The sequence below is a fragment of the Podarcis gaigeae genome (assembly GCF_964106915.1).
Source record: "Podarcis gaigeae genome assembly, chromosome: 4".
In the NCBI taxonomy this organism is placed as follows: Eukaryota; Metazoa; Chordata; class Lepidosauria; order Squamata; family Lacertidae; genus Podarcis; species Podarcis gaigeae.
In genome coordinates this window covers 55,750,803-55,777,870 of record NC_139677.1, presented here as the reverse complement: position 1 = coordinate 55,777,870, position 27,068 = coordinate 55,750,803, and the positions used below count along the sequence as shown (strand labels likewise).

Sequence of the window (27,068 nt, the reverse complement as noted above, 5' to 3'; positions counted from 1 at the left end):
ATTGAAAGAAGAATTGGCTGGCTTCACGGTTTTTCCCACATCGTGATTTTAGCATAGCACACGTGCACACACATATCATGATTCATAATGTATTGCCAGGTAAAAAATTATGAAACTGATATCACAATACAGACTTCAAACCAGTTTTGGATGATATATCGATATATCACCCAGCCCTAATACACACGGTACCCAACTAAAGGCAACTTGCATGGAACTCTAGGTTTGAGTATTGGCAACTACCAGCTACTGGTGCTTGTGTCAACCTCACTATTGCTTTTTGTATCAGCAGATTTTTTGGCATTTGAACTTGAATGAAATAACTCTAAAAAAATAATATCAGGACTAATAAGTTACTGTGGGGTGCAAGGTAATAGCTTCATCTACAAAACCTAGGAATAAACCTTGATTTTTGGCTCAGACATTTTAGATTAACTTTGGATAAATGAGTAAAGTTAAATAAAGTACTGCAGGGAATGAAGTTTTTAGTTGAAACATGCAGATTGAAGACTAGTAGATAAAAACAGAGCCCGCTTCAACATTCAGTAGAAAACAGTGAGAAATAATGGAAAACTCATACCCAGACACTTAAAAGATTGGAAAATAACAGTTGTATACAAGAACACTATTTTGCCCTTGGGAATTACAATATTCAAATATTACTACTAAAAACATTACTTACCTTCGCTTTTCCTTCAAGAGCTCCAGTTCCAGCATATATTTTACTGACTGAGTCACCATTAACAGACCACATGGAACGAAAAACTTCCTGGAATCGAGTAACCAATTGAGGTTTTTCAGCTAAACCTAAAACTTCTAGTTGTTTTGACAGCATCTGCAAAAATGTGGAAGGCAAAACCAAAGGTAAATACAAATCTGCATTAAAACATTCTATTTTTGAAAGCTTTCAATTGGTTTGGTTTTCCCTTTTTTCTGGTTAAGAAACTATAGATTATACAGTTTAAATTGATATAAAGCTATCAGGGGACAAGGCACTTTACAGAATAATATAAGAAATAATTATGATTGTATCCAACACTGCTGTTCTGCTTGTGCAACCAACTTCCTCTTGTGCAATAAAAATTCCCCTGCTCTTGCCAGCAGCCCCTTGTGTACTCTCAAAATCTGTTGCAGAGGGTTGGGGGACCTTCTGAAGCAGATTTTGAGGACATGCAGGAAGAGAAGAGGAAGAAGAAGTCCCATAGAGTGAGAGTAACACAGGTCAAGCAACACCTGAACAGTATGTGAACTTTTCAAATGTCAACATTAAAACACTTCTAAAATATAATACCTTTATATTCTTACCTCTAAGCCAACAAATGCCTGCACAGAATTTGTTCTATCCAGACAATCCAAGCAGTTTGTTCTTATAGTACCACTTTGAGTTCTGTGCCAAGTATACAACAAACACACAATTTTAAAATTGCACACAACACACAAAACTTTAAACAAAACTTTAACCAAGGTACTAAACAGAAGTATGATCATTAGCCAAATACCTATCAACACAAGCTTTACCCACTATTTTACCCACTAGGTTTTTGGAGTTAAAAAAATAAAAAAGGCATGCCATAGCACATTCAGATGTATTCATTTATTTTAATAAATGAATAATTTTGAATAATGTTCTACTTTTTTTTAAAGGAATGGTATTTTGAAAAAAACAACAATGATTAAATGACTTCATAAGAACTCAACTTAAAGGCCAAAAAACACAGTCAGATTTCACTCCACGTCCCCCACTGCAATCAATGCATTTTAGAAACAGTACAGTGCCAAAAGACTCTAATTTCCACTACCCCCTTTTAACTGGCTCTATGGAAATTCAAAATAAGTACAAAATAATTCTGGCTTGGTAGTAAAAAATGTAGCTTTTGCTTTTTGCTTGACGCTATGGCTTTATGAAAATGTATCAGGCCATTCCTAAAGCTCAGCACTTGGGTTTTAAGGCTAGGGTGATCACATGCACACCCCTCCAATATGAATAGCTCCTTTACTTGGTTTTAACACTGGTTTAACATTACTGCACTGAGATTAACCACGTATTAATCAGAACTTTCTTCAAACCCTGGTTAAATTTGGTGCAGGTGCCACACCAAACTGATTAAAGCAAACAAGTGAAGGGAAGACAGAATTTTCATTGTGGATATGTGCTACAACTGCAGTATGTTCAGTCATTTTCCTCATAAATAAGTAGTCTCAACTTTTTTTTATTAAAAAAGGTAGTTCCCCTTTTCTGACTCTTCTTTCATTTCCAAAAGTGCTAAACCAGCTGTATCTGGTAACAGAAGACAAGTATCCAAACCTTTGAACTTCGTTTCCATCGAAGTAAAAAAATCCACACTCTAAGAATTTCTGGATCTGTGGTTTAAGAACGCTATGTAGTTTTTCTGCCTTTCCACCCTTGACCATTTGATGATAGTCAAAGTTCACCATTTTGATGTCATCAGCATGTTCAGAAGCTTTCAAATGGCTCTGAGGAAGTTGGTGGAAGAAAGGAGAAACAAATATATTAGCAACAAATGGGATATAGATGTAATGGAACAAGATTTTGGTAGTAGCAAAAAATGTGATACTGCCAATTGGTTTTAACAGCTATTCTGGTTTTAACATCTATTCTGTTATTGCAATATTTGTAATATATTAATTTCTAGACAGAGCTATGCTTGAAGAAAATTACATTTGAAGTGGTCCTTAATCAGCTTTTGATTTACAAAATCACATTCTTTTTATTAAAAGTCAAATAACACAACATTAATGAAATTACTTATATACTGAAACTGAGATAATTATTTGCCATTTATGAGACAAGATTTTCCTTTACAAAATAGGTCTAGATCATATTTTACCTGAAAGGCTTTGCTGAGCATATGCTCCCCTTCTTTTGAGCCAAGAAGATTCACAATTATTTGCTTGCCATAGAGATTTTTAAGGGTATGAAAGTGCCTACAAGGTGGGGGGAAATCTATTATTATTGGATCTAGTAAATAGCATATTTAAATCAATGAATGGAATACACACATCATATTTAACCACTTAATATTGAAAAGGCAAAAGAGCAGCTAAAAGAATGAAGGAAATTATGAAATCAGCCACAAGAGAAAACCCAAAACCAGTATAAGAATTGTGACAACTTACATACAATGTAGAATTCACTCCTAACACAGATGAATCCCACTCAACAGAAAATGGAAATATGGCTTTTAAGTTCATAAGAATCACATTTTAAACCTTTCATTTGTTACTTTAGTTTAACAATGTACATGCTAATCTTTAGTTACTGGTATTATTTCATCCCGTTCCCAGTGGGTCACTCATGCATTTAAGAACTTCGTGGAAATATTGCCTACTAGAGTACTCAAAATGAATAGCTCCTGCTGGAAGGAAGAAAGGACTTTTACCTGTCAAACGCTGGTGCATTTGCTTCAAATCCTCTTGACATTCTGACACGATGAGATCCAACCTGAGACGAAAGAATGTTCAAGTTTTTAAAAAAATTGCATGCATTATTGTTCCACAAACCTTTTGGATGTAATCAAATTTTATTAATAAAGCACTCAAATTATTACACTGTGCAGTAATTTTAAAAGACACAAGAGCATAGTGCTTCTGATTTTTTTAATTTTTCTTTCCTCACTTCTATTATAACACAGTGGTACCTCAGTTTTTTAACGTCTCCGCTGACAAATGTTTCAGAACTTGAACGACGTAAACCCAGAAGTAAATGCTTCGGTTTTCAAACGCGCCTCGGAAGTTGAACCGGAAACGTGGCTTCCGTACTGAGTTTTCCATATTGAGATTTCCATTTTGAGTTTTTGATTTTCGAACGTTACAGAACTCGAATGGTCTTCCGGAACGATTTATGTTCAAAAACTGAGGTACCACTGTACTTACAATCCAATCCTACCACTACCACTCCCTACTCCAAACGTTGATAGCTGGGGGAGTTAGGATGGTGAACATCTGTCTCCCTGCTGGCCTTCAACAGTGGACCCTGCGACTAAAGATGCCCAAACTTTTTGGGGCAGAGACCATGACTCAAAGTGCCATGGATCTTTGGGTCCCTCAGCTGTGCAGCACCCCCCACTCCAAGAAACTGTCCTCCCAACACACCCTGCCCCTCCCAGGGTTTCAGGTGCAGTGGTGGATCAACTGCTCCCAGCCAGAGTTTTGGATTGCTCTGTCAGGTACATTTCTGATCAATAAAAATAAAGAAAATCATATAAATCTAAGAGCCGACATAGTTTAAGGTCACTTGAGGCAAACAGGAATAGGCTTGAAGCCACTTTCACTCCTGCTGACCAAACAGTTGCAATTTAAACAAGGTTTTCCTACTATGCCCTACATGACACTGATTTTTATGTATAACATGTTCTCCTTAAATTACTGAGCTTTGATTCTTGAAAAAGGTGGTAGAAGACTTCAACTAATATGGGGAAATGCAATTTGAGAAAAGATATAGTCCTCATACTTGTAAGCCAGGTTGCTCCCAAAATAATGGAACAGATCCACGAATTTGTATAAAGGATGACACACATTCATCTAGAAATATCACCTGTTGGAGAAATAAAACTTATTGTATTAGTTGTCTTAAGCAATTAGTTACCTTATGCAGAAACTTTGTTCAAATTATTCCATGCCATTTGCCCACACATTAAAACTTATTCTGACCCAACATCATCTAAGGCCAAAAAAAAAGAAATTTGAAAGCTTTGCACCAAGGTTGCTCCAATACAAAGTGATTTTAATGAAAAAAATGAGATCATTTTCTAGCTACATAATCTATGTATTAATCCATATGAAATAGGCAACTGTGGAAATAATATATTGTGATAAATGATGGCTTACAGTATACAGGCAATTAGTGTAATACTAATCTGTTCTGTTGGATCTCAGTGACAGCAGCAGAATATTTTATATTTTATGCTTTTCTTTATGTTATGTTTTGATTTTATGAAACCCCTGTTGTACATTGCTTCAAAATGTTTAAATGTTAAACAATTAATACATTTTGTAAATATATAAAAGCTGAGGCTGCTGAACAGACTTTTGGGTTGGGGTGTTATTTAGGTTTTTTTGTTGGCACAGGGAGTGTTGTCACTGATTTTTGTATGTTTTGATTTTTTTATATCTTTATTTTAGACTTTATGATGATTTAATAACAACAACAACAACAATAATACAATTGTATGATTTGGTTGTGTCCTTTTGGATGTTTTATTGCTTATGACTACTTTTGTTATCTTTGTAATTACTGTATGTATTTTTTCATGCTGTAAGCCACCTTGAGCATGATTTTATCTATGGAAAGGTGGCTTACAAACAACATTATGTATGTATGTATGTATGTATGTATGTATGTATGTATGTATGTATGTATAAATAAATAATGTATATTTTCTATACCATGGCTTAGTGAATGCTGCAGAAAAAAACTGGGGAAGAGCAAAGCAGCCACCACCACATCCCTGAGAACCTGTGCAGCCAGGCATCCATGCTAAACCATGGCTTGGATTAGCATGTCATGGAAAATGTGCTGATGTCTACTATTAAGATTGGAAGGATGAGATACCCACATCTGTCTCAACAATGGTTTTTTAGTTTTAACAAAGGGGTAGATCTGAATTGTGGAAACAGTCCTCATTTTCACCAGCTGAGCATTACCATTCCATAACATGGTTATGATACAAGAAGTGCAACCTGTCTACCACAAATGTAGGTTTGGTAGCCAATGTGTTCAAGACTATTATATACAAAATAACTGCAGTTGGCAGCAGGTAGAAATCAAGTTGGGATAGCCTTATGTGCTAAATATGTAAACTACATGTCACGCCTTGTACCAAGCAATGCATAACCCCTATTTGTATATTTTAGTGAAAATAATGCAAAGCAGTAATATAGTGCATAGGTCATACCTGTTCAGTTTCAACAAAATTTGCCACATGACCATCATCATTTGTTCCTCTAACATTAAATCTGGTCCCAGCTCGTTCACAGCTTAACCGTGAAATGATGCAAGCCTTTGCTTGCTTGTGAGCTGCATAAATTGTTCTGATCTCCACTCCTCCACACATGAGACGCAACAGCCATTCATCACAGTTGACTCCATAATGTTTAAGATGAAGGTGCAGTGATTGATTCCTATTGAAGAAGTGATTCAGATTAACATTAGCTGGAGGAATTTCAATATAAAATATGAAGCATCGAAGACTAAAATATCATTGTAAACATAATGGCATGCATATATAAGCAAGTATGCTTAAGTGGAACACAGAGCCATTTTAAACAATTCTAAATTATGCAAGTCTTCTGTAATGACTTTCAAAGCAATAAACATAGTCCAGGAAAGATTAAGGGAAAAGGTAAAAACAAACATTCAGCAAATGACATTTCAGAAAGTCCAGTTTCACTAGGCTGGCTAACCTGCACATTCTAGTAGCAAAGTGGCAGCATAAAGAGACATCATAAATTAGAATTTCTCACAGTGCAAGCTTACAGTTTCAGAGAAGATACTGGTTACTGAACTACAGAGAGTTTTTTGGAGAGTGGAGTTAGCGTAAATCACGTAAATCTGAAACAATCATGTACATTTCACATGTGTAAAATCACCTCCAGTTGAAAAAGGATTTCCCCCTCGATGCCTGCGTCTGACAATTTCATGTGTGGATGTTACAGAAACTAAATGTCACAGCCCTGGGCAGCAATCCACACCCATCTCAGATAAATATGCTGATCCAAATACTGAACAGTGTTCCTGATGTTACCAAGAGACCACAGCATTCCCAAAGCAGTACTAAACTCCAGTTCAGAATATGTGTTTTGGGGAGGTGATCCTTTTAAAAGTGTCTGGGACTCCAAAAGTAGACAAAGGGCCCACTGATGTTTCTCTATAGAAGCCATCCTGATATTCAAACTATCAGGTGATCACAGTTAAAATAAAAACAGGCGTTTTTTGGTGGGGTCAGCGAACCCCACTTTTAAGCACAATCTCCACTATTTTTGCCAGCTTAGATCTAGTGTCATTAGTATATTAGAAGCAGCTTGGACAGTTAAGAGATGATTCATTGAGGTAAGTGAACAGCTTCTTGGGGCTCTGAATGTTTCATGAATGTATCATGCAAGTACAAGAAATTTGTATTCTGTGCAGAACGTTGAATATTGAAAATGTTTTAACTACAAAGGCTACTTACTTTGTATTCTGCTTCTTCTAATCACAGGAAGAATAATGGAGTCATGTAGGACTAGAATGTTACTTGGGTTTAAAAATTGGAGGCGTTATCATTGCATCCATTCCTTTGCTTTTTTATCTTTTTCTTAGGAACTTGCTTTCTAAAAGTACTGAAATTCTTATCCTGTATAATTAATTTCCCTAAATTTCAAATTCTGTCCTGCTAAACTTGTACAGAATTCGCTAAATGTACACAACCTTGAATATTAGACAAGGCATCTAATAGTTTACACTATTATAACAACAATGACCATTCTATAAAAAGAGACAGAATTCTCTGTGTATAGCTGAACAAGCACAAAACAAATATTTTTAAGTTACTAGTATCTGTGACTGCAATCATTTGAACTTAATGCGAATACTGGGTTTTCACTTCTCCTTTTAACACTTGTAAAGTATTTCCCAGAACAGCTAAGCATGAGTTTGCAAAATGGTTCATTCTGTGTATATACTGTATTTGTGTGTGATTTGCCCATATTAATACTCATAAAAACATTAAAAACCATTTTATATGAAGAAGTATTATTTCAAAAAGGTAGAACTGCAAGCAGTATTTTAACATGTGCAATGACAAGAAATTCAACAACTCAAAATATGAAGGCACACAGTATCAGACTTCCTAAAACTTATAAACTCACCAGAAGAACCTGTTATCAGTGCTTTGTTCTTGCATGCTACGGTGGGCATTAAGACTAAGATCTAAACTGACCCCAGAAGAAGACCATGCAAAATAAAAGTTTCCTGAATTCAAAACTTTGCGGACTTCAGAGATGCGTTCTTCATCAGATGGGTCAATTCGTAATGATATTAAATCAGTGGAAGTAACACGAAAAACTTCAGATTCTTGGATTTTTCCTACAGACATACATCCTGTGACAAGAACTAGATAATGTAACAATGTGTCTCCTGTAAGAAACAAACGTAAATGAACAATCAATGTATCTTAAACTTTTGCAAGGCACACTTTTGCATTTCCCTGTTTTAAGTATTAAATTTTTAAAGAGAGGTAACTGCATAATTCTAAAGTTTACTTTTGCACATAAGACTTTCCAGAAATTGATTTTGCATGAACAGTAAAACAGCAGTTTTTAAATAAGTGCTGGGCTGCAACCATGTCAACTTTTAGGATGAGTATACCTATTGTTTTGTTTTATAATTACTGATAGGGTATGTGTAAACTGAAATGTTGGAAACCTCGATTCCAATGGCATATTTTAAATTTCACAGAAAAAAATGAACTTCATATCTTAAGGAAAAATATACCACCATGCCTCATATGCTTGAAAGGAACACCACTGAAGAGACAATGTAATTTACTACAAGCTCAACAATTATTTAATGGCCAGAGTCTCATGTATGCCATCAGAACTTTCAGCTTCTGATCCCCAAGGCAATCCAATCCTCTCGTCATGTTACATATGCCATGTCATACACATCTAATTGACTCAGAGACACCAAAGTTTTGAAAATGATTTGCTGTTTGGTGTTGGAGAACAGGAGAGGCTATTTAGAAAACTCAGCAAGCATCACCAAGGGGGGGAAAGGGGGAAGGGATTCCCGCTGCACATACAAAACTAATCATCAATTTATCTGGAGTGTGGTGATCACATACCAGCAATTGTACCGGCAGCAAGATGGCATGAGCAATCTTTTAACTGTTACTGTTTTCATATGAAAAGAAAGGGCACTCCAAAATGAGATTTACTCACCAAGATTTAATCTCAAAACACCTAGCAGTCCATATGCATCCATAACCTTGGAGTACATGTTCTTGATTGCCTCTTTCTCTGCAGATGCTGTTTATAAAATGTGAAGGAATCAAATTAAGGCAAAAGAACTATACTTATGAAAGACTCTTCCACTTCATATTAAACATATATATAATGTTTTTAGTTCATTCATGCATATCCCACATGGTACTTCCATTGTCATGGTGAGACCTGAGGTTCAGCTTTTCCCAAGAAATACTGAGTTGGACAGAATACCATTTTGAGTAACTTTCTGTCTGACTTGGAAGTTTTTTGTATTTTCATCCATCTGCCTATGGACAGGAAGCCATTAAGAGTACCGCAGCATCCTGTTTTAGCTCCTGCTTTAACAGGTCTTTGCACAATTTCTGGCCATTACAAAGGATTGTATTAAAAAAGTTATTCGGAAAATTCCACTTCAGTGAAATTCAAAGAAATAAAGTACTGCAAAAACAGCCTGCAGTTATTCTCCTGCTGCCTGTATCAGCGGCTTATATGTATAGTACAAAGATTCTAGAAATGTCATAAAACTGAAGCTCAGTTTGTAGGTGTACATATGGATAAGAGACAGGGGGAAAGGACTTACTCTTCTCCAGCTGAGATTAGAATCCAACTACAGATTACAAATTGACAAAACTCATATTTCTGAAGAACAAATACAGATACAAATTTTAGTAATCACTAACTCTTAAGGTTCCAAGGGATGTGGGGAAGAAAAAGAATTTATCCTTGCCCACGACCTTCTACTCAAATATAACATTCTTCTAATCCTTATTACTGCTGTGCTAAGCCAAGATTTTGCAGCCATGATAAACTGATAGCAACAGTGAAAATCCACTTCAGTAGCAGTAGACTCACTTGTACACAATGAAGAAGTAGACCTGTGACATCATAATCACACAAATTAATGAGGGGTGTCTCTCTCTGGGATTGAAATTTCAAACCAAATTTAAAGCATTTTTAATGGTAATTCTTGTTCCTCTAAATCAGGGGTGGCTCTCCATACGCTGCTGAACTACAGCTTCCAGAGTTGCAGATGCTGGTCATGATTGGGCAGTCTTAAGAAGAAGGGAAAGATGCCAGTTAAGCTCCATACAGAGCACTTTGATGAACTGAGACATAAAAGGGCATATATAGGAGACTGAAAAAGGTATATGTAACCAGGGATGTTTACAACAGTGCACCCCAAACTGTACGAACAGGAAGGATAAGACAAGAATGAGCTGCAAGGAAATGGCAGGTCTGCTGCTTAGGCAAGACATTAAGTATAAACAAGTGAAAACAGTGAAAGAAGAACTACTCAAACTCATATTTTGCCTCAATCTTCTACCACAAAACATACTGTGTTCTACCTGAGAAGAGAATGACAAATGATATAAGGAGAGGCTTGAACCCCAAGAGATAGAGAATCCTTAGCAACTGTAAACACGTTCAAGTCTCCAAGGCCAAATGAATTACACTCCATGGTGCTAAATGCGTTTGCAGGTATTTTCTCAAAACCACTGACTAATCTTATGAGAGCTCTTGGAAAATGAGTCAAGTCTCAAAACACTGGAGATAGGAACATTTGAGATGGGGACACAGGGAATCTGGAAAACTACAGGCCAGGCATCCCAACACAGAACAAAGAAAGGTTATTAAGCATTTGGTCTATAAGCATCTAAAAACATTGCATCAATTTCTATGAGCCAGCATGGGTTGCAAAAATAAGGAATGTCAGATCAACCTTGTGTTCTTTTTGCTAAGAGCTACTAGCCTAGTATGTAATCATGGGAGTGTCACATATACAGTATATATTGATTTCAGCAAAGCATTTGACAGGGTCTCCCATGGTTGCCTTGATGACAAAATGGTAAGTGCTGGGCAATACTATAGCTAAGAGGCAGCCACAGCTGGTTGAGCACTTTTACCCAGTGAGCGCTCATTAATAGCTCTGTATCAAACTGGAGGAAAGTCTTGAGTAGAATATCATAGGGCTCAGTCCCACGCACTGTGTTGTTCAGTATTTTCTTAAAGACTTGAATGAAGGAAAAGCTTGTGAGAAAGTTGGGAGGGATACACAGAAGACAGTATCAAGAGCCAAAAGAAAAAGATATCCTAAAATTCTGCAACACTAGGCTGCAACAACAGGTGAAATTCAACAGAGATAAATGTAAAATCCAGCATGTAAGTGCAAAAAAGAAAATCAAAGGCAGAATATGCTATTAAAAGCTAATGCAGACTCAGGCTGCATTAACATAGTACCTGTATAGTGTTCAGATCACAGGTAGTAAACATTCCATTCTATCAAGTACTGATGAGAATGCATCAGAAATACTGTGTTCGGTAATTGATGCCACATTTTAAGAGAGGCTGTGCTAAAACTGCTTGTGTGTGTCCAAGGAAAGGCAACGAGGGTGGTGAAGGCTCTGAAAAAGTCCTATGAGGAACAGCTGGAAGAGCTAGACATGGTTAGCCTGGAGAAAATGGGGCATAACAAGATAGGGGTCTTCAAACATCTGATGGGCTGTCATACAGGCCTGATCTTTGTTGTTCCAGAGGGAAGGACTAGAACCAATTGGTAGAAATAGGATTGAAGCAGATTTCAGCTGGACAGAAACCTTCTAACAATAAAAGCAGTTCAACAGAGGGAAAGATTGTCTCAGGAGGGGTGGGCACTCATCCACTAGAAGTGCTTAAGCAAAGTCTGGATGGCCATCTATTAGAGATGCTGTAACTGCATCCTACATTGTGGGGGGCTTGCCAAACTAATCTGCAAGGACCCTTCCAACTCTGCAAGTCAGGTTTTCCCCTTTTATATTTATTCACACAATGTAACTGACATAAGACATGAATCTCCCATTCCTTCTACTCAATTGCCTCCCCTTCCCAGATTCTGCTTATAGCGGAGTGACTGATCAACTTTAAATATGATTGTGTTCTTTAAGCAAACATGTATCAATACACTTGCAGGAAATAGATCTACCATGGTATCAATAATAAATCAAAGCTCAGGTGTATACCAGAAATTTGTGAGCAAAACAACGTGCATCTGTAGAGTACTGCCCAGTTATCTAAACATGACTCAACTGGACATTCTGTAAAACCCAATACACAGTATCTTGGTATCAGAATATGTAATCTTAAAGGATGAAGAAAAACAGAGGCCTGATCAGTAGTTATAAAAGTGGAAAATTGGAAGTCCTTTAAATGACAAGTGATCTATGCTTGCCTTCCTAATAAGGCAAGGTCAATTTTGTCTTTATACATTAAGACAGAATCTGATAAGTTTGCCCCCCACCCAAAGAGTAGGAGCTACTAAACTCTAACAACTGCTCCCTATCTATCTATATTCTCATTCTATTAAAATGTTCTAAAGCGGCAATCCTTGCATAATTACTTGAGAATAAGCCTCACTGAACTAAGTGCTGCTCAGTTCTGAGCAGCACTTAGTTCAGTAGTTTATACATGAGAGTGCACTACAAAGATTGAGATATTAAATACCTACCCTACATGCATGTAAATATACCCTCTTTTGCTGTGTTAATGCATGCAGGCACTTGAACACTTCCATCCCTAGAGATTTTATTCTTTCACTTAGCTACATCCATAATTTAAATCCCCTGATGGTAGATTAGATGGTGTGTGTTAACAGAAGTGCTCAATATACATTTTAAATCTAAATTCCTATTAAGAGCTGCCAACTGTTTGCGCAGCTGTGGCAAAAGCAGAAGTTCATGCTATAGTTCATGCTACAATATCTTAGAACATCTGCATCCTTTCCAATACAAGCCAGGCAATGCTATTAAGCCCTATGCCACTTCCCTCTAAATAAGTAGGACTAAATCTTTATCTCCATCTTTACTGGATATGTTGTTCAGCAAAGAAAAAGTTATCTATCCAGCTCATTAACACATGAAACTGTACCTTACATGCTTATGCATAGAATAACAACTTTGGGATCTTTAATATAGAGAGAATTGTGTGACACTGAGGTTAGTGCAGAATAGTAAATTGGTTAGTTGTTAAAAGTTACACAGGCTACCCAAGTTCCGGACCATAAGCTCAAACAGTTCCAGTTACACAGACAGATGGAAGGAGCAGAGCTCATCTTACATGAAACAAATGTGGGTGCTAAGGAGCCAGGAAAGTGGCGTTTTGAACAATTACATGGACCAAGAGATAGTGAGGTTGCAGAAAAGAGAAAGGTAGAGATGTTTTGCTCCACAGTGTCAGAACCGGGTGGGGAGCAGTCTCCAAGGCAAAATAAGCACCGTTGAATAGCCTCCTGAGTTAAAAACTATAGTTAAGGCAGCTGCAAGATGTCCAGTTGCAGGAAAGAAGCTTCCCGACAAGAATTAGCTCTAGAGCAGAGAGTTATTATCTGAATGAGGATGCTGGATGGAAAATGTAACTGAATGCTAATTAACTCAAGCATCAAGTAGGTTACCAGACATCAACACAAATTTCCTCATGGCAGAGTGGCACAGGGGTCATGAAGAGCCTCTGGCCAGTCATAACTTAAACCCAGGTGTGCCATTTGAATTCTCTCATGGGAAAAGGCAGTAATATTTTCCTAAGAAATGCAAGTTTAGGCTTAAACCAATTACTGGTGGAAATTGCTTGTTAGAGGAAGCCCCCATTAGATATAGCAACGATTCTGGATACTAATTAGGCTTGCACTTACATTGCAGTAATTGCAAAAGTTTGTTTCTATGCATGGTTGCTATTATGGGAGAATATACTATTTAAACCAACGTTGTCTTCTCTTATATTGCAACGGCACCACACTAACTGCAGAGAGGAATGCCAAAAGAGACACCGTTCAGGGGCATGTGTAGCTTTCCAGTTGAATTGAGCTTCTAGGTTACAGGTTTGAACACAATGCTGAACTGCCTAGCTAAAAACAGATGTGAAAAGTTCTGATGTTCCTGCAAGCACACTGGAGGGAGCCAGAGGGAAGATGAGCCCAAGGCTCATACTCAAAAATGCTAAACAGCCACAGTTTACCTTTACATCTGCTTATGTTACAAACAGAATAAGTAGACTTTTAAGGCAAGTTTCAAGAAATACAGTGGTGCCTCGCAAGACGAAAAGAATCCGTTCCGCGATTCTCTTCGTCTAGCGGTTTTTTCGTCTTGCGAAGCAAGCCCATTGACAGCTTAGCGGATTAGCGCTATTAGCGGTCTAGCGGCTTTTAGCGATCAGCTGTTAAGCGGCTTATCAGCGGATCAGCTGTTAAGCAGCTTAGCGGCTTAGGAAAAGGGGGGGGAGCGAAAAAAACCCGCGGGAACTCGCAATATTTTTTCGTCTTGCGAAGCAACCCCATAGGGAAATTCGTTTTGTGAAGCACCTCCAAAACGGAAAACCCTTTCGTCTAGCGGGTTTTCCGTCTTGCGAGGCACCACTGTAGCAATAAATTCAAAAATGTATTACACTGAAAAATATAGTAGAGCAAAACACCTTTAAGCAAAAAAGACCAGGAAATATTCAAAGGACATTTAGATCACTGACACAACAGATATGGTGACTCAACATTTCTTCAGCTGTTTTCATTTTTTAGCATTAGGAGTTTTTTTATTAAGTTAGCCATCTGCTTGTATTTGCAGAGTTTTGCTACTTACAGAGAACAGCCACAGCACCCGACTCGAACATGAGACATTCTTCCTTGTTTCTGGCTTCTACTATCACACTGAATGGCGGTGGGTCCAGCTTATGATAGATACGATAACCTTTACTGAATGCCATTTTTCCTTTATCAGAGGCAGAACTGTGTAGCAAAGTACAAAAAAAAGTGTTAGTGAAGGTTTCTCAACATTCAGAAACATCATTTCTAAAGCAGTGTGAAACTAACCTATCCAACTGGCACAGCTGCATTAATTTCTACTAGTGGGAACCCAAGAACTCTGCTGGAATGTGTTTTTAATACGCCAACCTTCTAGCATCCTTTCCATGATACAAGAACTACATCAGGATTAGTTAAGAGAATCAACTTCAGTTGAATAACAGATATATACCACAGGTAAATTGTGATAAATGTTTGCATGAAATATAAAAAGTTATGCAATGCAACTGGCTACAGTCACTCATGCCCTATTCACTTCCAGATTGCCTCATAGTGGGGCTGCCTTCAGTGACAATTCAGGGCTTTTCTGATTTGCCTAGAATGAAACTGCCTGGCTTTTGACTGTAACATGATGGATCCATGTCGCTCTAGGAACATAAATGGCTGCCTTATACGGAATCAGACCATTGGTTGATCCAGCTCAGTATTTTTCACTCAGACTGGTAGCAACTCTCTATGGTTTTAGATAGATGACCTTACAAGTACTACCTAGAGATGTGGGTATTGAACCGGGAACTTTCTGAATGAGAAACAAATGCTCTGCTAGCGAGCTACAGCCTTTTTCTGATTGTTTATTACCTGCACTGATTACCCATTGTTTCTGGGCTCAATTCAAAGTGCAGTTACAACCTTTTAAACCTTAGCATCTTGGAACCAAAGCATTTTAAGAATCTCCTTCACCCATCATAGCAATATGCCAAACTTTTGAACAGTCTACCACCCTGCTCCATTATGTGCTACCATGGTACATTGGGGGGGGGGGCATGAGGAGGAAGTCACCAATGGAATACCCTACCAAAGAAAGTATGTTTGGTCCCATCATTAGCCACCTTTTAATGAGCAACAACAACATGCCCCCTTTAATGTCTCTTACGGTTGTTGCTTTTTAAAAAAAACTGCTTCACTGGGTACTGTTCTTAAACTGGCTTATTTTTATTGTTGAGTCTAATTTTGTAATTATTTCAATTCATGCATCTGGACAGTGCATATTGTCTGGGCTATTTATTTTTAATACTCATCCATAATAAGTGGCTGGGGTGTTGTTGTTTTTTTGGGGGGGTGATTTTTGAGGAAGAATACTTTTAGTATATTTGTTTTGAATTTTTTATTGAATCTTATTGCCTACTGCATGCTGTTCACATAAATAGCTTCACTTTGGGATTTCTTGTGTGAGAAGCAGTACATAAATTGAATTAATCTAATATTTTACAACATTATTTGTCGTCTTGATAGAATGTTACTGCTTCATGAAAAAAATACAGTTCTCATACAAGCAAGTTATTGGAATGGATTAATATACCGGTATCTAAATATTCATCAGATTCTTAATTGCCACAGTGCAACCTAAATGTGCATCTGCATCAGCTGCTTTCTGAGAATATATCCCAAGAGACTCAAGAAAAGTGTGTGTAGTCCATATCTTATGACATTCCTAATTACGGTTGCATATCATATTTTGTAGGAGGATCAGCACCATGCAAAACACATACTAATGTCTTCATAATTTTACAATGGACAAACAGGCATTAAAGAAACATTATTCTTGACAAGCTTGCTACATTTCCTTAAAAATGCTTCCTCATGAGGTGATCCACTAACGGCACACACTCCAATTTGCCACTATCTTATCAATTCTCAAGCACATCTATTCACAAGTGCTACAACCTGTCCCTGTAATCAGCATGCTGCCTTGCCTCCTCCCAAGGATATCTACTTGCAAGAAGGCATCTCAACCCATATCAAGTGCAGGCTAGGCTTCTAACAAGTTTTTCTGTGCCTCTTCTTGGATCATATGAGCTGCAAACGCCAAAAGACCATTTCCCAGAAGAAAACTCACACCAGTGAAGTACAAGCATAAAAAAAGAAACAGAAATAAAACCCAAAGATTATGATGGTCTATGAACCAAATGAGACAAATAAGGTCATGAGGTATAAATTAGCAAAACTTATTTTATTTTGCACTTTCCAGAAACAATTGAAGGCATTTTGTTCTGATAGACTTTATGGCTTGGATAAATGTCAACATTGTATGTTTTCTGTCTTATTTTAAATGCATTTGTTGGTTTTCTGTCCTTAACTGTTATAAATTATTTTCAGTGTACTGTATATTGCCTTGATGGTTGTTTAGAAGGCAATTAATTAATCAATGATGTTAAAAAACAGTAAGAGTAACAATAACAATACCTTAAGAGTCAGATTAGGTTTGTTTTTAAGTGTAGCAAGCTTAAAAACACAAATTAAGGGTTTAATATTTCATTACAATTGTGCATTCCACATATAATCAAACTGCTCAGTCAGGGCTTAACCTAAGCTAAGGATCATCAGGGCTCAGTTCTAGAAAATGATACTATATTTGCTTCAGTATGTTCTGCTACAGGATAGTTAACAAACACCTATTCTACATCCATACACAGACAGACCAGACTTCCTGGCCTCTATCAGCAGCACACCAGGAGCACATAACACGTAATTTGGCACTTGATGTCAATATTCAGCTATGAAACTAGAAGCAACCAATTTAACACCCTATTTCCTTTTATGAATTACATCCCATGTGTATTTTATTTATTCTGTACAAGAAAGTATACCAGCAAGCAGCCTCAACCGCTCCCTCTCCGTTGCTGCTTATGCATACATATTCATAAACCCCTAATGATTTCTTTTTAATTGTATCCAAAACATCTTTGTTATAAGAAGAGCGACAAGCAGTGATTTTGCTTCGAGCATTTCAATGTTTATTCCCTTGTCATCTGTTATCACGGAAACACCGCATCACCGAGTACGGTAATCGGTTGCTCAACAGAACACAACCGAGAGAAAAATGATTAGTAATCATAGCAGTAAGGGGTGGGGGGTGGGAAGCAGCGTAATTTTTTTTAAAAAAGCGATTTTCTCGAGCAGTGAAAGCAACACTTCGGGGATGATACATAAAAAATACGAAGTAGTGCAGAAACGCTTCCCGCAGCCACCTGCCTTGGCAGTTCCTTCCTCCCCACCTCCCACCTTGGCCCCGCACCCGCTTGAGAGGAAAAGCGACCCTCTCGCTTCCCCAGGACCAGGGAGGGGGAGTGGCAGCCGAGCGAAGCTCGACCCCAGCTTCGCCCCGGAGGAAGAGCCCCTGCTGCCACCACAACATGCCTGGCCGCCGTTTCTATCCAGACAGGAACGAGGCTAGAGGGCTTATTTCCCCCGCTTCCAGGGGTAAAAAGAAAAAGCGGGGCGGGGCGGGGGCAAAAAGGGGAAAGCGAAGCAACCGGAAAAGGTTCGCGGTCTGCAGACAGTTATGAGGGAGCGAGACAGACGGCTCGGCTCCCTCGACAGGCAACGCTGCTGCAGTAGGCGGCTGGGAAAGCGGGCACCCGCGAAGGGAGAATAATGATGATAATGATAATGATAATAGGAGCCGAACCCGCGTCGCCCTCCCCGTGACAGACCGAGGCAGAGAGCCGTGTGGGTGTCGGCGCGGCTCAAGAAGCGTCCATCTTGTGCCGAGGGAGCCGCTTCCCTTCTCCCCTCGCCAGCCCCGCCAAGGCGGCTCCGGCTTCCTACGCACCGCGGGGACTTAGGCTTGTCTACACGGAGGCAGGAGAAAGCGGGAAGTGGTGTGAGGATTGAGGGGGGGGGAGAGGAGAGAGAGAGAGAAATATATACTGACGTCTCGCCTGCTCTCCTGCTCAGCTCAGCTTCCCTTACCGGCTCCTCCGCCACCTCCAGGGGCGCTTCTTCGTGCCGCTGCCTGAGGCGGCTGCCTCACTTCCTCTCTGGCAGGGCCACCGCTTCCGCATTGCACCGCCCCCCCTACTCCCACACCGGAAGTAGTGCGGAGGTAGGGGGGGAGCGGAGGGCAGCGCGAGCGCCGAAAGGGCGGGCGGGTTTCGTGCCAGCCGTTCGCCAAGGCGGCGGCGGCGCGTCTTTGGCGCCTTACATAAGCGCCCCCTTTTCGCCCCTGAGGCCGCGGCTTAAGGGACGCTGGCTTGAGAGTAAGCTCCACTGAACTCAGTAGGGCTTACCTCCGAGTAGAAACGCCCCTCATTCAGCTTGGCAGAAGCCGAAGCAGCGGGTTTCCACCCTCATCTCTTTCTGTTACCTGTCGTATGACAGGCTGAGGCGCTTGTGCCGAGCCTTGTTGTCCTGTTGACTGACAGAAGGCACGACGAACCTTAAAATGACTAACCACCATCATAATAAAAGCACTCCTCCTCCCCGGTGCCTTTGCTGGGAGCAGGTTCTTACTCTTTAGTTAGGTTGGCTGCTGATGAATCACACCCACGGTCGGTTTTCAGACACACTCGGTCAAATACAAAGGGAAATTGCCTCGTTTCCCAAGGGGTCTTCCTGATTGGTACTAGACGTGTAAACAAGGCATTTCAGGCTACCCTTTGCAATGTTTTTCGTTGTTGCTGAAATATTTACCTCCTGGGAATGCTTGATCTGGCTGTCAAGGCTATATTACTACTATAATCCGCAATGCTAAGCCTCTTCTATTGCCGTGTTTTAAAACGACACTGGACTGCTCAGCCAAAATTATTGTTTTTGCCTTGACCCCTGAATACGGTTAACTATTTGAGTAATTCGGGGACCTTGCTTCTGGTTTATTACCCGTTAATAGTAGTAGACTACGGTCCTTTAGTCACTTGCCTAGGAGTGGGCCCCACTGAACTCTTTCTTCACAGTAGACGTACATAGGGGTTAAAAAATATTTCAAGGTATCATTCCTACTTTTTTTGAAAGGCAGGCTACAAATGTTGCAAATAATTGTCTATCATTGCAGTCTAGCTTTTTTCTGCCTCCCCTTGCCTTCAACCTTCTTATTGCGAAAGGCTTTAGACAGTCTTGCTCTATTTTTGGATGACACAAGTTACTTAACACTGTGAAGGTTAGATACAGTGCCAGAATTAGATTTTCCCAGCTGTCTGTATGCAGTTCCCAGTTAAGCTAGACTGTTGATTATGTTTTCAGCAGTACGCTTGCAGCAAATTTAATAAATATATAAATGTGCAGCAAGTATATGCACATTGTTGCTATGCTGCTGGGTGTTGGTGGTGGTGGGGTAACCATGGTCTGGGTTAATGTTACATCCAAACAAACCAAGACTAGTAATCAACTACCTTCGGGTTTTTTGGGGGGGACGACATGATCCTAGATTTAGTGCATTGCTACACCAAATCACGACCTGTTTGTTGTTAGCAGGGTGGTGGAAGGTGTACCATTAAACCATAGTTTACTGTAACTGCAGTTTAATAAGGCTGTAGTATTAATACTATTGTCTGAGAATTTGATGTTGGTTGGCCTTATAACTGAAAATAATCAATGTAATAAATTCATAAAATGATTCAGTGTTCAAAAAGCAGACTGTACATTTAATATTTTCTTTACATCACATGACAGGAGCATCATCAAGTACAATGATCCAAAGTTATTTAATATTTCAATTTCTACTTTTCTCAAGTATAATATACTACACTTGAATATAAGCAGACTATCTACAACAGTGACAATATTCTTCAGAATTCAAACTAATCTCAGTAGTAGCAAGCCATGACTCAAAAATAAAAGGATTTATTCTTTAAATATTAAACAATGCAACATTTTGGAATAGTCAATATTGTGACCATAGGATATAAACAAATATGTGGACATAGGGGAGGGTTAATAATCTGAATTATTAAATTGTGAGAAAATATATTGCCAGTAAGAGTTAAAGGGATAAAAAAATTATACAATGAAGTGTCTTGAGTTTTAATTGTGACCATACCATTACCTAAATGCAGCTGTGAACTTGCAGCTATTTTTGTCATCAGTACATACACTTCAAACAACACTGTTACAATTTTGGACACTTCTTTACTCTTACCCAGGTCATACTATATTCACATATTTATGACCAATTTTATTACCAAATTACTGAATATCTTACTTTGAAATAAACAATTATTTCAAACATATAACTATGGGAATATAAATATTTGCAGATCAGTTAAATGAATTTTACAGTGTAGAATTTCCTATTAAGTAATGGGCAGTTTAGTGACTAGATGGCCACCATGTAGTATAAAATTTTTGTAAACAAGATGCAGTTTTCCTGGCTTCTTTTTCACTTTGAAGACATCAATACTCTTACAGATGCTGTATATAAGAATGCACTTTGTATTAAAAACAATCGTTTACAATATAAGAAAACTTTACATATGTACAAAATTACACTTCAGGAATGATTTTTAAAGCCCAGAATTAACAAAGTTTTATTTCCCTTCACTTAAATTTTTTAACTCTTTCACATTATGATCATTTGCAACTGTTGCAGCATGGTCCAGTGCTCGAATACTTGATAGAAGTTTTATTATCTGTTTTATATTCTCCCTAGGAATAGAGGGAAGAACTTTAGTTAGTGCTTTTTGCAACTTGCCATCTGTACTTTTCAGAAACAATTGAAGATACTGTTTTGACAAACTTTTCCACCTGGAGATTTTTTTTTTAATAGCACCCAACTGTAAATAAAACCTCTAAGCAGTTTATGAAAAGGTCTCTGCCTTAGGTGTTCATTCTGTATTGTTTTTAATGTACCTTAGGACATATTTTGGTACTGTTTACCTGTTTTATAGTTTATTTGTAAATCGTCTTAAAACATGTAAAAGGAGATTAATAAATAATCTGTAGTAAAACTCAACTGTCTGATGTGCAAAGATGAGGTACTCAATAAACCAGGACGCTGTACTGGCACACGCAAACAGTAGGAAGACACTTATATTTTTGTATCAAGCTGTTTGTGATTTTTAACTTAAATATACTATACACATGGCTAATTTTCATTACAATAATATTGATTAAGATCCAAAAAGTTTTATGTACAAATCTAAAATATTCTCATACTTAAAAGGATTCTTCAGATTCCCCCCATCCCTGCAGTCATCCTAAACCACACCCTCAACAACAGTTTATGGGATGTATGGGGAAAGACTCCTGCAAAGCCACGTTTATGGCTTTTTGAATCCTGATTATATTTTATAAAGCCATCTTGAAATTTGTGATAAAATTAACAAATGGTAAATAAATACCTAAAAGAATATAATAAAAACCATCACTACTTTTTAAACGGAAACAGTGTTAAAGATAGGTTACCTTGCATTTCTTTTTTCTACATCAGAGCTTCCAATGCTATTTCTGTATACTGTATCAGCAAGATGAACAAGATATCTACAGAGGTTTTCTAGATGTGATATTGTCTTACTTCCTTTAAGATTAGTGAACCACTGTTTAGGGAAACAACTGATTACCTATAGAATTGAGAAGAAAAGAGTGGTTTAGGAATTGAGAAGAAAAGAGTGGTTTAGAGTATAAGGTTGAAGCAGCAATTACTGAGTGTTGTTTTTGACTTTGCTGTTTTTGTGTTTTAGTTGCTGGTTTGCAGAATTTCATCTGTGCTATAGGAATCTGCCTTTAAAGAGCTTACTCTGAAAGGCAATATATACGTGAACTTCTACCATTTTGGCTGGTTTCATTATCATGATTTTCATCATTGTTTATTATTATTCGTAAAAGCACCTAATATGCATTCATATTGTACAAAAATATTAACAACAAGTCCTTGGCCAGATTCACAATTTAATTAAAATATTTCGTATCACCTTTCAGCAACTGTCAATAAAAAAACTTTTATATCCTTTGATATCAATTTATTAATTTTACCCAAAACATGGACAAACCTGAAGTCTTATGATTGTCAAGTGATCTCTGTGTAAGTGATTAACATAACTTTTTTAGAAATAAAGCCTGGCAGTTTCTGTGGCTGGCTGGTGTGGTAAGCTTTTTGCTGTAGTATCCTTTTAATCTCATCCTTTCATTAAGTCAAGAAAGCAGGATATGTGGAGTTCTCTATATTTTTTGCAAAACAGTGCTATGTAAATATTTCAGAAAAGATAATGACTTGGCTTAGGTCACTCAAGCAGGCTTCAGGGCTGAATGGAGATTTCAGTGTGGACTGTTGTTCACTTTTATACCCAACTTTCTAGCCATTACACTGCACAGCATCTTAATAAATTTGCACTATACTGGCCTGGTTCACACATCATATGTAAACAAACTATGGTTTAATGAGATCAAATACTGTTCTAGTGCACATTGCTGTAAAGCTCCAGAAAAGCTCCTCCCTGCTTCTGCATTTCACAGCTGGTTTGTTGTGTTGTCTGAACTATGACTCAGGCAACTGGAAAAAACAAACCACAGGTGGTCAGCCAAGAACAAACCATGGGTAATGCTTATGCTTTATATGGAGAAAAACAAACGATGAGTCTGGCTTCAGGTGACATGACAGAACGGATTCCGGCTTCTTTTGTTTGTGACACAGCAGCAGCAAGACTGCATGAACTTTTTATTTTATTTTATTTTATTTCTCGTGTCCTCTAAACCCCGCAGAATGAGGACGGAAAGAGGGAAGGAGAGAGAAGCAGAAAACCAAATCTGCATGAACTTTTGAGCAGTGTGTACTAGGATGCTGATCCTTCATGTTAAGTCAGTTTACTTTAAATCACGATTTCATGTGAACATGCAAATTAGGTCACTTAAAAAGGATGCTTAACAATAGAAATGAATGATTAATAGTTACACTTTTACTTACACTTTGAGCTTTCTTAATGCTATCATCTCCATACTCAGAATTCTGGAAAGCCATAAGAATGTATCTATTTAGCAATCCATCTATTGATAACTCTTGTAAGGTTTTGTTGGAAAGGATTCCATGCCACTGCAGAAAGTTTCCTAATAACTGAACATAGATAATAAAAAGTTGAATATAAAAAGCAGAACTATTAAAATATACATCTTTTACATCTGCAGATAATTATCAATGAATGAAAACATTTCCATTTTAAATACAGAATTTAAATCTGAATTATATGAGACATAAGTATCCATATTTTCTGCAAAGGGGTATTGTGTGTTATTAAAGAGGACTGCTAGCTCTCTTCCTGGAGCAGGAATTTGTTCTAGCTTGAAGGGACAAATAACCAAACCTAACATTTCTGTAGTACAAATCAGTCAAAATTAAGCCTGGATACTACTGATTTCCATTAGAAAAAGTTACGCATTCTTCTTTTCTCAAGAAATATGTATTTTTATGGGAACCTATAAACCACAAAACATGAAATATTAAGTATTGCTGCCATCAGAAAAGTGCCCAAAATTTGCTATGTGACAGCTACAATGACTGACCAGCTACAGAAATAAATTTGATTCCAGAGTGAGAATACACGCTATAAGTACTTCAGGACTTTGAATTAGGCCTGGAAACTAACTGGCAGCCACTGGAGTCGGGTCAGGATTGGTATTATATGCTCAACCCATCTTGCCCCAGTAAGCAACCTGGCCACTGAATGCTACACCAGCTGAAGTTTCTGAACCATCTTCAGAGGCAGCCCCATGCATAGCATTGCAGTAATCTAACATAGAGGTTTATCAGAGTAAAGACGACAGAAGTTAGGCTATCCCTGCCAGATAGGGGCACAGCTGGGCCACCAACTGAAGTTGATGGAAGGCATTCTGCACCACGAAGGCCACCTGAGCCTCAAATGACAGCAATAGAGCCAGAAGTAAAACTAAAAAAAAGTAAGACCCAGAAGTACTCCCAAGCCCAAGTACCTGCTCTTTCAGAGGGAGTGTAACCCCATCAAGAGCACGGAACCTCCCATTCATCCGGTCTAAGGAATCACCCACTAACAGTTCCTCAGTCTTAGCTGGATTGAGCTTCATTTGATTGGCTTTCATCCAGTCCATTATCGACAATGTACTCCAAAACTCCAGATGTCCCCACTCAGTTGTTTCATGTAGATGTTAAACAGCATGGGGGATAAAACTGAACCCTGAGGAACCCAACATTGAAGGCTCATGGGGCTGAAAAGCACTCCCCAAGCATCACTCTCTGGAAACCATCATCCAAGTAGGACTGAAACCACCGCAAAGTGGTGCCACCTACCCTCAACTCAAACAGCCACTTCAGGATACCAGGGTCAATGGTATCAAAAGCCACTGAGAGGTCAAAGGAGAATTAACAAGGACACATTTCCCCTGTTTCTCTCCTAACATAGGTAATCATACAGGACAAAGCAGTTTCTGTGCCAAAACTGAGCCTCAACCCTGACAAAAATGGATCTAGGAAATTTAGTAACAAACATTTCCCTGGACTTTTATGCCTCATGAATTTCAAATTTTTTATTATAAACGGTTATTGATGTTTCAGATTCAGAATACTCAAAAATTTATTTCCTTTAACTGTATAAAGAATTCATAGTTAAAAACTACATGTAACATTAGCACTTTCAAAAATGCACTTGTCCTCTTAATACCATGTATATACAGTAACTTTAAATATACAATAGGGATGGAGTATGTGTGGCCCTCCAGATGTTGAACTTCAACTCCCATAAGCCCAAGTCAGCATGGTCAATGATCAGGGATGATGGAAGCTGCAATAAGCATGGGGTGGGGGAGGGGGGAATGATGACACATTTTATGCCAAAGGGCTGCATTCTGTTACAGGTAACCTTGCAGGTGCTGTTTATCAGTAGTGGGTGGGGAAGGATACAAAAGTGAGCAGCACAATGGGTGAGACTCTTACCTTTATACAGTAGGTCACAATCCACCCACACAAATGTCAAAACTTACACACACACACCCCACACACCATCTTCCTTCCAGACAAGCAAGAGGCATCATGACAGTTCAAGGACACATACTAGACAGGCAAAGGCACCTGCGGATGTGGCCTGTGGGAGGCTGTGTGGTCTAAGGAGTTTTGAGAGCACAGGGTTGAGAGAATAGTGCGTATGTGGTCTTCCATACACACAGCCTTTGGAATCCAACGTATGCAACAAGACAGCCCTGCACCATGATAATCTAAGACATGGGTGTCAAACACAAGGCCCGTGGGCCGAATCCGGCCCGCCAGACCTCGTCATGTGGCCCGTGTAGCCGCCGACCGCCAGCCTTCACCTTTTATTCTTGCTTTTTTTTTTGACACAAGAAAGCCGCCTCTTCAGCGCATGCGCGGCAGCCTACAAGCCAGAGAACGTCTGCCCTCTAGCGGTGCCGGCCGTTCTACACAGGAAACCTCCACTTTACATGTCCTTTACATAGTCCTACAGATACAACCGGCCCTTTGAGGGTGACCAAACTGCTGATGCGGCCCCCGATGAATTTGAGTTTGACACCCCTGATCTAAGACAAGTGTTGCCAAAACAGGACCCATGAGCACACATATGCCCTCCCCAAAGTTAGATTTAAAATAATTCTACTATACGCAGAACAGGTTGTGGTGTATACATGGTTGCAGGTGTGTGCGCTGCCCACAATTTTGCTGGTTTGCAAATGTGCTTGGGGGCCAAAAAAGGTTGGTGACCCTGAGCTAAGGTCACAAATGCAGCAATGCTGGATTTGGAGTCAGCATGCCCACTTTCTTCCACAAGCAAATTCACTTCACACTCAGAGTCAGTTACCAGTTATCAAAAGTAAACTTCAGTAGCGCTCCTAAGTCTGAAACTTCATCTGTTTGCTAGCTCACCTTCACTGAAGACCAAAACTGCCGCTGGAAAAACAAATAAGGACCAGAGTTCTTGTTTTCTAAGACACTGAAAAATAAAAGTTTTATTTAAACTTCAGTAGTATAGATGATGTGAACTGTTGATATGATTTTGTCATAATACTAAAAGATTCTGCAAACCAATAATCTTACCTTTTGGGATAAAGTGGCATGAATACATCATCATCTAATGTTCTCCTCATTCTAAGCAAGAGGCCTTTTAGTAATGTCTGGAAGAGTTAAAATTTAACATAAGATTGTGAAATATTTTTAAAATTTATTTTTAGCACAAATCTAACCAAATATCCCAGTAGATACTAGCGCTGGAGAAGTCTGTCATGATACCAGATTATTTTTACCAACTTTATATTTTCCATTAATTTGAATTATGCAAGTTAGCAGAAATGGGAGACACTAAATTATGAAAAAAATGGGAGGCACTGAATTTGTGTATGCAAAACAGGGTCTTCAGGTGATCCCTAAAGATCTTTTCTACAAGGACAGGATTTGTTTTCAGCATGTCCTAGAAACAAGTTCCATAAAAGTCCCTAAAAACAGTGATCTGGATGCAATTGACTGAGAGAGGATTTCGTTCATCTAATTGTGCTTCTCTGCCTCTTGCTGCAGCCTCCTGGAGACAACAGATTTTCAGTTAAAAGAGGGAATAAATAAGTTTTTAGTTTTCTTTAAAAGCAGACT

At 38.6% G+C, this 27,068-nt stretch overlaps 2 protein-coding genes across 24 annotated transcripts in view; both read right to left on the bottom strand.

Annotated features, from left to right (window-relative positions):
- SYNJ1 (synaptojanin 1) overlaps positions 1-18,612 on the bottom strand; it is a 47,945-nt gene extending 29,333 nt beyond the window's left edge. For 8 of the 22 annotated variants that reach the window (XM_083735886.1, XM_083735883.1, XM_083735877.1 and 5 more), the window contains exons 1-11: positions 18,456-18,587; positions 14,580-14,725; positions 8,938-9,024; positions 7,867-8,134; positions 5,916-6,141; positions 4,472-4,555; positions 3,402-3,463; positions 2,850-2,946; positions 2,306-2,475; positions 1,306-1,387; positions 683-835 (exon numbers count right to left, since the gene is read on the bottom strand). In XM_083735886.1, coding sequence (XP_083592012.1) covers positions 683-835; positions 1,306-1,387; positions 2,306-2,475; positions 2,850-2,946; positions 3,402-3,463; positions 4,472-4,555; positions 5,916-6,141; positions 7,867-8,134; positions 8,938-9,024; positions 14,580-14,703 — 1,353 coding nt within the window. In that variant the 5' untranslated portion in view covers positions 14,704-14,725; positions 18,456-18,587. Of the gene's footprint in view, positions 1-682; positions 836-1,305; positions 1,388-2,305; positions 2,476-2,849; positions 2,947-3,401; positions 3,464-4,471; positions 4,556-5,915; positions 6,142-7,866; positions 8,135-8,937; positions 9,025-14,579; positions 14,726-18,209 lie in introns of all 22 variants that reach the window. The other 14 variants (XM_083735871.1, XM_083735889.1, XM_083735882.1 and 11 more) reach the window with 7 other exon arrangements.
- Positions 18,613-20,132: 1,520 nt separating this feature from the next.
- The window catches only part of PAXBP1 (PAX3 and PAX7 binding protein 1), a 29,813-nt gene continuing 22,877 nt past the window's right edge, over positions 20,133-27,068 (bottom strand). For both annotated transcript variants that reach the window (XM_083736316.1, XM_083736317.1), the window contains exons 14-18: positions 26,523-26,599; positions 26,352-26,418; positions 23,415-23,561; positions 21,920-22,074; positions 20,133-21,160 (exon numbers count right to left, since the gene is read on the bottom strand). In XM_083736316.1, coding sequence (XP_083592442.1) covers positions 21,043-21,160; positions 21,920-22,074; positions 23,415-23,561; positions 26,352-26,418; positions 26,523-26,599 — 564 coding nt within the window. In that variant the 3' untranslated portion in view covers positions 20,133-21,042. The remainder of the gene's footprint in view (positions 21,161-21,919; positions 22,075-23,414; positions 23,562-26,351; positions 26,419-26,522; positions 26,600-27,068) is intronic.